The sequence below is a fragment of the Sceloporus occidentalis genome, unplaced genomic scaffold (genome assembly GCF_023333645.1).
Source record: "Sceloporus occidentalis isolate IW3139 unplaced genomic scaffold, rSceOcc1.0.p SCAF_7, whole genome shotgun sequence".
NCBI lineage: Eukaryota > Metazoa > Chordata > Lepidosauria > Squamata > Phrynosomatidae > Sceloporus > Sceloporus occidentalis.
The window spans coordinates 2,262,140-2,274,988 of record NW_028316987.1 but is presented as its reverse complement, the minus strand read 5'-3'; the positions used below and the strand labels follow the sequence as shown (position 1 = coordinate 2,274,988).

Genomic DNA, 12,849 nt, shown 5'->3' with positions numbered 1-12,849 from the left:
CTTGAGCAAAGGGGAGATTCCACTTCACAGATTTAAGTTGGTCTTATCTGGTTTACCCTGGCATGAAGGATAGGGGGATTTACCCCTTTGTCCTTACTGCTGTTCTGATCTGGATGTGTGGAGTGCAACGGAGGAGTGCTACGATGGGACTGTAATTTCCATTGTAACAAAAGGACCTACTGATTTCAAAGGGAGCTTTTCCCTGTTCCAAATGAAAGCGAAGTGCCCCTGAGAAGCAATTCTGTAAGAAAAAAAACTGGGAATAAAAAACACTACCTCAGGCACCACATCCACAAGGCAAATTTTATTTTTGGACATGACCGTCTGTATTGCTTCAAGGCTTGTCCCGTAGAGATTCTCCTTATACTCCCCATGTTCTACAAACCTGAAAAGATTGAGGGAATTAAATGGGAGGAAGTAAAGCGCACACATCTCAGAATAAAAAATAAGGCAGAAAGATGCTAAACAGTTAAATGTGCTAAAAGTTCCTATTTTTGAAAGATTTTATTAAAAAAACAGGATTTAAAGTTCTTTATTTATTAAATCTATAACCCAACAGTGGCATTACTAGGTTTGGCATCATGATGTCACCACCACCCCATTGACCTTCTCCCATACCACGCCATATAGAAACCTTATTAACATTTTTAGTACTAATGCTACTTATAAATCATAATTCCCATATATCACACTGAATGTAATGGTAATAGTTCTGACATAAATAACTAGCAAAATTAATATGATACCTTCAAATTACAATATCATACACATCACCAAAATGTATTTACTTGTACGGAGTGTCATGTGATTAAACCGGAAATTTAATAAAATGTGATTTTTAATGAAAATTTTAAAAAAATAAAAATTAATTTTAAAAAATATTAAATTTAAATTTAATTTGTTAAAAAACCTGGAGCCTCCTTTTTCTCCTCCCACTGAGCCTCACCCCACTCGCATCATCTCTTCAGCATTTTAATGGGACACAGGCAAATGCCACAGCCCATTTCTGCCCAAAAGCAGCTATTTGGGAGGCAGTGGTGTCACACACCCCTTTATGGTGTCACTTAGTGCACTCCATATCCACAGCACACCTTAGTGACGCTCCTCTAACCCACCTTTCTACCAGAAAATTACATTCAAGACAGCTAGTGAAAACAACATCAATAAATTCAATTAAGTTAAACATGTTAAAAGCATGGGCATGTTGGGAACTTACATATTCATAAGCGGACTTACATCTGTGGGAAATAGAATAGGGCAATTCTGTAACATCCATATCCAATATGGGGCTGCTGTTACATTACTATGTAAGGGAGCTGGCAAAGTGATTGATGCACATTAGGACTGATACACAACATAACCAATGTACAATGGGACTGATGTGCATTGGGACATCTGCTAGGGAGTGACTAAGAGCATTAGTAGAGCATGATGCACATTGGAACACTTGCCAGTGTCTCATTATGTATTGTAACAAGATGGGTTTCTTAGCACCTCTGCTATGTTGCTAAGTATAAAGTTATGTAATATAGACTGATAGAGAATTCCAGCCATTGTTAAAAACAAATTCATAAAACTGCCTCTGAGTATTTCAATATACTAATGATACTGATTAGAATGTTAGAATTAGTGGGAATGGGGGGGGGGGGGACCCACTGGAAAGTGTCTATCTATACTGACATCCGTGTCCATTTAGTCCAATACTGTTGATCAGCAGCAGCTGTTCATGATTTTAAGCTAAATTATTTCTAAGCTCTGATTGGAAATCCCTGGTATTCCTTGTGGTTTCCCATCCAAGTACTAATCAAGCTTGATCCTGCTTAGCTTTTGAAATTAGCTGAAGCTGGATGTGTTCAGGATGATATGGTGACATAAAGATGTTTGGGGGGGGGGGGGTACAAAAGAAACTGTCCTGAAGCTGACCTGATTTCCTTTGTTATTATGCCAAATTATATTGAGGATTACATCTAGGCAGTACGATTTGGGCTTGCTGGTAATTTTCAGAATGCTGTCAGAATTATCCTGACCAGGAAAATGGAAGAAAAAGCAAGTGCCTTCCACTCTTCTGGCCAGCTTGTTAAAGAAACTTCTACAGGCAGAGGATTTAGCAGCATTACTAGTATCTAAGAATGTCCGCAATGTGTGGCAGGCCCTGAATTATTTGCCAGAAGAGTTAAACTTTCAGTTTCTCCCCAGTGTACTTGTTTTGCCAACAGTGCCTACTTGTTGTGTTGCACATCAATTTCAAACGACTGTTTTGAAACAAAGTTGTACTCTACACCCTCCTTTTCATGACTCTTCTTGGTCCTCGTTGTATCTGCAAAGGAGAAGAAGCCAAGATCAGGCAACGTCAGTATGGAGAGATCACCTGTTTTGCAAAAGAGCATTTGCCCTGGATGGCACAGAAAAAAAGCAGTTAGGATCAACTATAGTATTGCTATGCTATACAAAGCCAGCATGGTGTAGTGGTTTGGGTGTTGGGCTAGGACACTGGGAGACCAAGGTTCGAATCCCGGTTCAGCCATGGAAACCTACTGAGTGACTGTGGACAAGTCACAAACTCTCAGCCTCAGAGGATGGCAATGGCAAACCCTTTCTGAAGAAACTTGTCAAGAAAACCCTGTGATAGGTCAACTGCCTTAGGGTCACCATAAGTTGGAAACGGCGTGAAGGTACACAACAACAACAAGAAACAACAACAGTATGGCTAAGAGAAAGGAATACACCAGAACTTTGGCTTCTCTGGGTCCATCACTAGTTGGAAAACTGCTCAGGAAAGAGTAGAGGAGATGTATTGTGATGTCCAGAAGCCAAGAAAATGTTTTGCACAGTTCTTCCTGCTTCAAACTGGCAAAATGTGTTCTTTCCTGAACTCAACCTTATTGAGAAAATTACACATGTGCAAAGCTAGCCATTAAACAACAAGACGTGGATGCCTCGGGGGCAGATGATGAATAGTGCGGCAGCCCCATAGCTTCCCTTCTACTGAAGGACAGAGCTGTGTGTTATTCATGACCTGTTGTGCACCTCCTAAGCTACCCCACAGCCCTCATTGTAAGGTGTGAGGCATTGACCCAGCTTCAAAAGGTGGAAGGATGGTAGCTTCTTTTCCTTTACCTCAGGCAGCAAAATTTCTTGGGCCACCTAATACATGTGACAACAACATAGCAAGTGTGTTTCCCAAACAGAGCACCACTTGAGTGTATGTAAGATCAACTTTCTAGCAAACTAAAAACAATATGCTTATGAAAAGAGCAAAGAACTAATTAAGTTGCTTCCAAAGCCTATCGGGGTTATATTTAGTTTCAAAAGGAGGAACGTCACGAGAACAAGAAAAGTTAAAGATAAATTGAAGGGGATATTCAGAAGGGTCATATCCCTTCTGGGAGCTTGAAGATTATTTAGAGGTATTATAATAGAGAATTTAATCTGAATGATTGGATTGCCATAAACGTCTTAGTCAAAGTATAAAACAAATATTAATGATTTGGACAGGGAGGATTAACTTTTTTCCTCCAAGGCACAAAAAGAACAATTAATTAAACAGAAGAGCTAATTCAAAAATACCATTTGAAATAAGCGGATCTTGCACTAAAATAAAGGCATATGCTGGTCATGAGTTAATTGTACTGTAATAACATACAGAATAGCAAAGGCCTTTTTATTTAAATAGGCCTTCAGCTTTTAACTAGTTGAGGTAGAAAAACAATTTGGTACCCCCTCTGGCCCAATTTTAGCCCAACTGAGGCGTTTTTTAAAACGCGAAGCGAAGAAGAAGTGGCTGCTCACTTCCTACTGCACACTTTCTATTTTTTTTTAAAGGCATCTCCTGGTCCTAAAATCACCTAGAAATGCCACCCCCAAAACATGGTGAAAATGCTCTTCATGTCCTCTAGAGAGCATTTGGGGGGGGGGGATCATGTATACATACACATACACAGTTACACACAGTGGGCCCTTGGTATTCACTGGGGTTTGGTTCCAGGACCTCTTTGGATACCAAAATCTGTAGGTGTTCAAGTCCCATTAGACACAGTGGCATAGTAAAATGGCATCCCTTATATAAAATGGACACATCAAGCTTTGCTTTTTGGAATTTATATTTTTAAAAATATTTTCAAGCCGTAGATGGTTAAATCTGTGAATAAAGAATCTATGGATATGGAGGGCTGGCTGTGTGTGCGTGCGTGTGTGTATTGGTGAGAGCAAGTATGGCAGGCTGCATCTCCCCCCCTACAATTTCTCCTAAGGGATTAATGAGATTCCTTACCCTTTCATAGTTGCCCATTTCTCTCCCAAATGTATGAAAAATGGAGATGTAGGGGTCACATTTAAAATGCTTCCTGCTTCCTGGCTTAAAAACTCTGTTGTTGTAACTCAACCTTTGTCATCTTAATTAACTTGCAAATGAGGTGGGAAGAGGAGTTCAGCTGGGCATCAACTGCATCATTTCCATCTAGCAAGCTCAGCTGAACTTCTGGGGCAGTTCACTTAATTGACAAGAACATTGCTTAGGAAACCACAATGAAGGTGAAAAGTACTAGAAGAAGACAGGCAAAGTTAGGAAATAAATTTTCAAAGCAGGAGGGAGTGGAGGAGATCAGCCTGATAAATTGGCTGTCTCCTGCCCAAAGGGAAGGAGTTGGCAGGTTGGTGATTTTTCTACTGGAACCCTGCCCAGAAGAGTTATGGAAAGAAGTACCTTCTGCCATAGTTCCAGAATCATTGAAACCCCTTAGGGGGTTCATGTGCAGAAGCTGTCCTGGGTTTTTTGTTTCTTTTCACAGACCATTCACCAAATGAACATTTCATTTGACCAAACACTTCTTGGGGGGGGGGGGGAGGCTGTTAGGGCTTCCACTAATCCCAACCTCTGCAAAAAAGGTGAGGGTTTTTGTTCTGTCCACCAAGGTGAGGACTTCCACCTGTCCCACCACTATAGCATCAAATTTGGGGGTTTTTTTAGATGTCCTCATAGTTCTAGTGAGACTTTTTTTATTTTATCTCCCCACCAAACACCAGTTCCAGTTATTACTGTATTAACTGCTGCCACCGCAGACACCATGTCTGAACACAAGCTTTCCAATATGTAGCATTCTTGGAGGTAAACACATACAAGACCAACCAATGATTTATTAAACAGAAATGCAACATAACATCACAAATTACCGATTAAATACATATAAATCCAGACTGCCACTGCCTTAGGCTCACTTTAGGGGATCATCGTAAGTCAAAAATGACTTGGAGACACACAACAACAACTATTTAGAATTCAGAGTCAGAGAGCTCTGGTGCCCCACCAAACTAAAAACCACAAGAGTCCACAAGATGCAGTCATGGCAGTTAAAGTGCCATCACAGTGTGGTATTTGTGGGTAATGTAATGCTATGTGTAAGCTGCCCCTTGCTGCTACAATCTGTCACCAACATATTTCAGCTACAGGTGAATTTTCTGAGATGTAGATCAAGAAAATCTAAGGTACTCTCAGATGGATTGCAGCATAAAGACTGCCATATTTACCATTCCATGGTGCAGAATTTTGACTCGAACACTGCAATCTATATACACATGCACGAGTTCTGTCTCTCTCCCCCCCATACATACTAATTTGTTCAAGCCTTAACTGTGTGCTGTGAAAAATCTTGCCTTTGATCACAATGTGTGATTTCCCCTGTGGCCTTTACAGCTGCCAGAAATCATATTCAACATCTGTCTCAATGCTGTTAGCATTTATATAATCTCTTCGTCAGTCCCCCAAACTGGTTTTCCCTTTCTACAGAGATGCTCTCCATGTTTTACAGATATTTCAATAATTCAGCAGTAACAGTTTCCTCTAACCTTGTTGGGCTTATTTAATTTTTAAGTTGTATAATTGAGTTTGTACTGCTACAACCCCCATCCCACACCACCCCATTGCACACTTAGAGAAGTTATTTTTCAGATTACAGCTCCTAAAATCCCCCAACAGAGACTCCAGATCTATTTTTTGAGGTGTGAGGGAGCTCAGTATTGGCAGGACATAGCTATTAATGTTGCCTACTTGCCAGGTACTTGTTAATAAAGGGCAAATTAATTTCCCCATCCATTATCATTGAAACATCTGAAATAATGTTACAAGCACAATGTGTACTTAGAAGTGCCCTTCAATGTGTTCAGTGTACATGTGTGTGTGCACCTTCAAGATGCCTGCCAACCAATGGTAACCCCATGAATTTCAAACGGTTTTCTTAAGAAGAGAATACTCAAGTGTTTTTTGCCAGTTCCTTCCTCTGAAATATAGCCTACAGCACCTTGCATTTGTTGGCTGTCTCCCATCCAAGTACTGACCAGAGTGGACCCTGCTTAGCTTCCAAGATCAGACAGGATCTGGTGCCTTTAGGGTATTTAGGTGTAGTTTAGTACACAATTAGGATAGTCTGCTGGTAGCTTGATCATTTAGTAGAGGCTCAACTACATTGGGAGGGACCTATTTTCCCAGATCATTTCAAGGAGCTCAACCTCCCTTTCCTAGACTGGGGGATGGGGTTTGAATCGTTTTAGGGACTTTGTTCCCAACTAGAATGGATAGTGGTTATGCTGACTGGGAGGTTCTAGAGGCTGTAGTCTAAAAAAATAAACTCTCCAAGCTCATGCTCAATATCTCTTATTTTTGAGCCACTGGTTAAATCCAGAATTTAGTCCATACCACACCAACCATGATCTGCATTTAGGATCAAAGCAGTGCAGTCAATGGGCAGCATGCAGCCATCAGTCCCATTTTTGTGCCCTTCAAGCTCCCCCATATACCCCCAAAGTCCCTGACCTACCAAAACACACAAAAATGGTGCAAAACTGCCTCCAAATCACAGCAATTTACCTTCCTTCACTTGCATAATCCCTAGTCACCTAAAAAACCCAGAGCCAAAAATGAATCCAAAATTGATAAGACATTATTTGTGGTCACTAAAAACACACAAGTGTGACCCACCCAAGTGGCACCAGGCTAAAATTCATCCCTCATCCCCAATACAGTAGCCCACCCCTGTTCTAAAGACACCTATGGCCTGTATCATGATTAGCCACTACATTCCAGGTCATGTGGATAGATCTGTAATGTCCCTGTTGGTACAGGAGTCTGATTGTCACATTTTGGGCCCAGCTACTCTTTTTCATAGTCTGACTGACCTCACAGGGTCATGGTAAGAATAAAGGAAAGAGGCGGAGAGCCATGGAATTCCACCTTGAAGGAAAGTTGGAATAGAAATGTCAATAAATCAACATATTAAAATACCTTCCTTTCGACCATTATGAATTTGCTGGGAAGAGGAAGGTCCACTGTGACAGCTGCTTAGTTGCTGAAACGCAACTTCCATATCAACTGTTTTTTTTAAAAGCCTTGGAGATTAGATAAACATTGATGAGTATGCCAAAAATCATAGCAAACAGGCCAAGCAAAATCCCATGGGGCAGGCACTTCTCTCCCCCTCATGCAGAGGCACATGCACTTGGCACGAACAGTTCCCTCGGCTCAGGTGTGCCTGAAACATTTCAAGAGGCAGTGTTGGCATTTATGATCCCAAAGGAGAAAGGGCCCATCTGCACAGTTCCCAAACTGTCAAGAATGGGCAGCTTGGAGTGGGCATGGGAGCAGGTTGCATGAGACCTCCATACACCTACAGCAGTTATTTTGGATGGGTTGATTTTCTCATATATCACAGATGAACAGCTTGTCTCAACACAGTGGCCCTTTGCAGAGGTTTCACGCTCCCGCCACAGAAATTGTGCTAAAACCCAGCCCTAGTGTCAGCTCAAGACATTTTTCAGTCAAAAATAAAGGTCAAGATTGTGTCCCATTTACTATTTCACATACAGAAGTTGATTAGATTGAAGGTAGAACCTTCCTTTGACGTTATGAACAGAACAGTGTCCTCCTTCATGCAAAAAGGCAGCAGGTGAGGTTAGGAGGTGCAGAACAGGCAGTGTGTCACAAATACCTCTGTCCTCCAAGAACAAGCGTATATGGTCAAGAGGTTGAAAAGGGAATAATTGCAGGGTCAGAAGTACCACAGCTGCCCTGTAGTATCTGCCTAATGGTAGGAACAGCCTTGGAAATTGTGCTTCTACCAGTCCAGCAAGAGGCACCTAAATCTGGATCCAACCCAAAGGTTTGTTCATTTGTTGCGTGTCTAGTATTATTGGAAACTGTTGTCTTGCAAATTGCTGTGCTGTCGTTTATATATATATATACTGCCTTTTGAATTCTATTTTATCATTTTATATTGTAAGTCAGCCAGAAAACAATGTCACTGAGTGACTTTATATAAATATCATCAACAAACAAATCAAAGACATGCTATGGAGGTGCCAAAGGGAAGTGAAGGCTGAGTGAGAATGTGTTTTGCCAGAAAGGGACTTACGTGGTACAGCAACCCCATACTCCTGTGGGTTCTCAGCTACCACCTTCTGCTTGAGTTCATTTAACCGGGACCCCAAAGAACCTGAGAGGTCAGAGGAACAAGGTGTGTCAGTGGACAGAGAATATAAGGCATATGGGTGCCCTGCAGAAGAAGAAACCTAAAAAAAATGAGAAGAAAAAAAAAAATACAAGCCAGGAATAGGTCTGCACCCATGAAGCAAACTAGGAAAGACACCATGCTTGCAATTTGCAATTGTCTCAACAGCTTTTAAAACCAAAACTGCAGGAAGTCCTTAGTTAATGACCCCAGAAGTGTTTTTAAGGGAGGGCTGAACCACAACAGGAAAGTTGTTATTAATTTTGTCTACCTGCAAGCATTTGCAGGCGGCAGCAATTTAATTTTCCCAACCATTATCACTAAACTTTTCTTAAATATGAAGACTACTACAAGCACAATGGGTACTTAGAAGTGCACTCTATGTGTTCAGTTTAGCTTACTTCCAAGTAAGTTCACCTAGGATAGATTGCAGTCTGCCTTTATTACTCCTGAGAGAGTTTGACAATAATCACTGTCTTAATATTTCTTAGCACTTTATCATTCAGTACACTCCTGACTGATAATGCTTTAGGAGGCTCAACTACATAGGCTCTTAGTAGTCCAGTGTTGCCAAATCATCTTGGGGAAGACACCCTCCCAGCCTTCATTTAGGGAGAGTCCTTGAAAACAGTTCCAAACTCACTCCAGTAGGAACCTGATCCAATCTTCCCCTCATTGGAAATTTACTTTTAATTAATTGCTACTAGGCTGAATGACAGCTCATTTAATTGAAGTTATCAGAGGTGCTGAAGATGCTATTGTGCAAATAACTACAGCATCTTGGAAAGTTTCTTTAAAGTTTGTACTTAAACCAGGAGCAGATTCACTGAGATGGTGTCCACCAGCCACAGATGGCCCTCACCAGTTTAAGTCAAGACACAGTGCACCCAAACCCAGGCAAATTATTCTGGCATATGAGTCAGAAAATCTCACAAGCATAGTTAGCCCATCTTGACAGTAAAATACAATTACAACAAATTAATTAGCAAACTTATATCCTCTTTCACTATATCTCAACTCTGCGGCTTAAGGCAGCCTCCTCCCTGCTACTTAATAAACAAGCTTCATTTATATAGTAGGGATAGGCCTGTGAATATCAGTTCCTGGAGGACAACAGCCACAGATAATGCCTTCTGGTCCTGTTTATGGGAATCCCACTGTGGCACATTGTTGGCAGCTGTAAGAAACAGGACTGTGGACCAGATGGGCATTTGTTCTGGTCTAACAGTGCTCTGTCAATGTTCTAAAAATCTTGGCTAGGAGGACAGTATTTGGAAACCTAACCCTAACCCTCTCTATAGTATGTCTTCGAAGACAGATGGTACACAAAAGCTTATATAAAACTTATTTTTAATAATCCATACTTTTGCGGAAAGTTTACAGTCACCTAGTGTAACTACAAGAATCTGACACAGATTCTCTTCTCCCAGTAGTTCAACTGCAATTTCTCTGCACTGTAAAAAAATTACACACTATTTTTTACATCACTGGTATTCTGATTCGGGCCGATTCCAGATTCAATCATCTTTGCACACAGTTCCAGAGTGCAAAGTGTTTGACTGAATCTTTCTCTTCTACCAGTGCAGTGCAGCTGACAACTCCCTCCCCTCTGAGACTTTCACACTCTGAAATTTTTGGACTCTCAAATGGCCAGTCATCTCAAAGAATCTTTATTCCATTGTTTGAGGAAGAAAATGTCTGTTCTTTAGGCCCCCAGCAAGTCAGCTGTTTCCATTTCACATGCAGCAACTCACCAATTAAAACCACTAGCCTCTTTCTGTCTCCTGGCTGCTGCTGGTATTTGGTGACTTCCTCGTATGTGAGGAGTTCTGAGGTCTGGGTTTGCTCAACTTGCTTGGCTTCATTCTGGCCATTCTGCTTGTCCTTTCGGCTCAGCCGGAAACTCCGCCTCAAGCCAGCTACAATGCCAAAGACAACATTAGTGTTGCCAAGCTTGACTCAAGCTACAAGAAAAGGTTTCACTGGGTTGTATATAATGCTGTCCTTCCACCAGTGTAACATGCACCACTGGAAATGAAATTCTGTCACTCACTCCCAATCAAGTCCTGCACAAAGTCATATAGAGCAAATCTGGGGTGTGCAGGGGCCTGCAAGAGGAAGGTGAAGTCTTTTGCACAAGCAATATCCCACCATTCATTCATTCATTTATTCATTCATTCTGTTTATATCCTGCCTTTCTTCCCTGAATGAAATTATGGTGTCTTACAATGTAATAGAACAGACAAAGGTAAAACGACAAAAGAATAAAAGCATTCAAAATTTAAAACAGAATTTAAAAGCACACAAAGAAAAGGAAAAAAGAATCAGACAATCAGAGAGTTGGCATCTATTCAAACCTGCTATCTATTCCAAACCACTGGCAGGGCAGGAATCCATGATAAAGTGTTCTTAAGAAATGGCGATCCAACCTCTTCTTAAAATCCTCCAATGAAGGAGACTTCACCACCCTTCAAAGGAATCTTATCTCATTGCCAATACAACATCCATCCATTAAACATTGGATTTAATTGATTAGCCCCTACTAGTCTTGCATGTATTAACTCAGGGACCTCTTAAAACAATTCCTCTCTGCTTACTTTTTTATTTGAAATATTTGGGCCCAAACAGACAGGCCAAAATAAAGCGGCTTTGGGTCATTTTGGAGGTATGCTGTATAAATGATGCACGCATCTTAAGAGTCCAGAAGCTGCAGCAAAGCTGTGCTCCAGTCCTTAGGACTGGAACGTGGCTTTAGTGTGGCTTCTATCCTCTTAAGATGCGTGCAGCATTTAAACAGCATACCTTCAAAGTGACCTGAAGCAGCTTTATTTTGGCCTGTCTGTTCAGGGCCATTTGTTAACCTAATCACAAAAAAGAAGAAGAAAGTGCTCATAGAGATAGACAATTATGTTAAATATTGATTCAAACAGCCACAGAATGGAGTTCACAACCACCAAATACTCACCTATATATTGTCCATTGAAGTATCCTTCACAATCACAGTCTTCTGTTCAGGAAGAAAAGAGAGAAGGGGTGGAAAAGTGTTAAGAAAGTTTTTGAGGGCTAGAGGCCATGAAATGCACAAAACATTCATCTGAGCCTGCAGGTATTAGGATGGGAATGCAGTAAACAGCAAGGTCAGAAGGAAATGACTTGCATAGAGCCCAGATTGAACAATTACATTATGTGAACAATCGCACTATTAACACTGACCACCTACCAAACTATTGTTGCTGATAATGTAGCTAATTAACATGTGGGTCTAGAATTTTAAAAACTTAAAATAAAACCTTCCACCTTATTCAAGCCACAGGGGAGACAGCTAAGCATACTGATGAATAACCACTCACTAGCTTTCCGTTCTAATCTTCCTTTGAAGTGCCTTTGCTCATGAGCTGCCATTTTTTAGTGTTAGCAATATCTACCTAAATCCACCTGCTAGTACCAACTAGAACAGGCCTATTGCCTCAATAGGATTTACACAAGTGTTGACTCTCCATTCAGAAATTGAATTCCTTGATTTACATGCCTTTGAGGCGACTCTGGACCACTCTGACTTATGGCAATCTTATCATAGGGCTTTCTTGGCAAGAATTATTTAGAGGAGGTTTGCTATTGTCCCCCAGTTTGTTCTTGTTGTGTGCCTTTGAGTCATTCCTGACTCAAACTGGAAAGTGAACCTATCACAGGTTTTTCTTGGTATGATTCTTCAGAGGAGGTTTGCCACTGCCATCCTTTATGGCTAAGAGAGTATGACATGGCCAAGGTCACCCAGTGGGGTTCCATGGCCGAGCAGAGATTCAAATCCTGGTCTCCAGAGTTGTAGCCCAATGCTCAAACCACTACACCACACTAGCTCTGAAAAAAATACTTGATTTAGGTGTGAATATTGGCATTTCATATACAGATCCTGGCCTGTTTGCCCTGTATAGAATCCAGAAACGCATTACTGGTAGAACATGGCACATACCAAATTAGAAGATATGGACCATGTTTTCTCAGTATTCTCCTTCTGAATGAACAGATGCAAGACATGAATCACACCCTGCTGCAACAAGCCCAGGTGCCCACATTGTCCTTCCTATCTACTCTAAAAATATGATGACAGGACCTAATCATGCGATCTATAATACTAAAAATGTTTTAACCTGATTGTGCCCCAACTTAATATATGTCATCACATTACTTTAGAAAATGAGCAAATGAACAATCTAACTGTGGATTTCAAACTGACTTCCAGTATTCTAACACACTCTACCTGTCCTTCAGATGAGCTGGACTGCAACTGCTACTCCCTTCAGAGGTCAACTAGCCATGCTGGTGTGAAATGATGGCAGGTGTAGTGCAATACATC

The 12,849-nt window shown here is 41.0% G+C and overlaps 1 protein-coding gene across 3 annotated transcripts in view; it reads right to left on the bottom strand.

Annotated features, from left to right (window-relative positions):
- The window catches only part of MPP3 (MAGUK p55 scaffold protein 3), a 79,992-nt gene that overhangs the window by 6,547 nt on the left and 60,596 nt on the right, over positions 1-12,849 (bottom strand). For 2 of the 3 annotated variants that reach the window (XM_089531649.1, XM_089531650.1), the window contains exons 13-17: positions 11,461-11,502; positions 10,250-10,414; positions 8,400-8,480; positions 2,224-2,317; positions 277-385 (exon numbers count right to left, since the gene is read on the bottom strand). In XM_089531649.1, coding sequence (XP_089387775.1) covers positions 277-385; positions 2,224-2,317; positions 8,400-8,480; positions 10,250-10,414; positions 11,461-11,502 — 491 coding nt within the window. The remainder of the gene's footprint in view (positions 1-276; positions 386-2,223; positions 2,318-8,399; positions 8,481-10,249; positions 10,415-11,460; positions 11,503-12,849) is intronic. The other variant, XM_089531651.1, reaches the window with a different exon arrangement.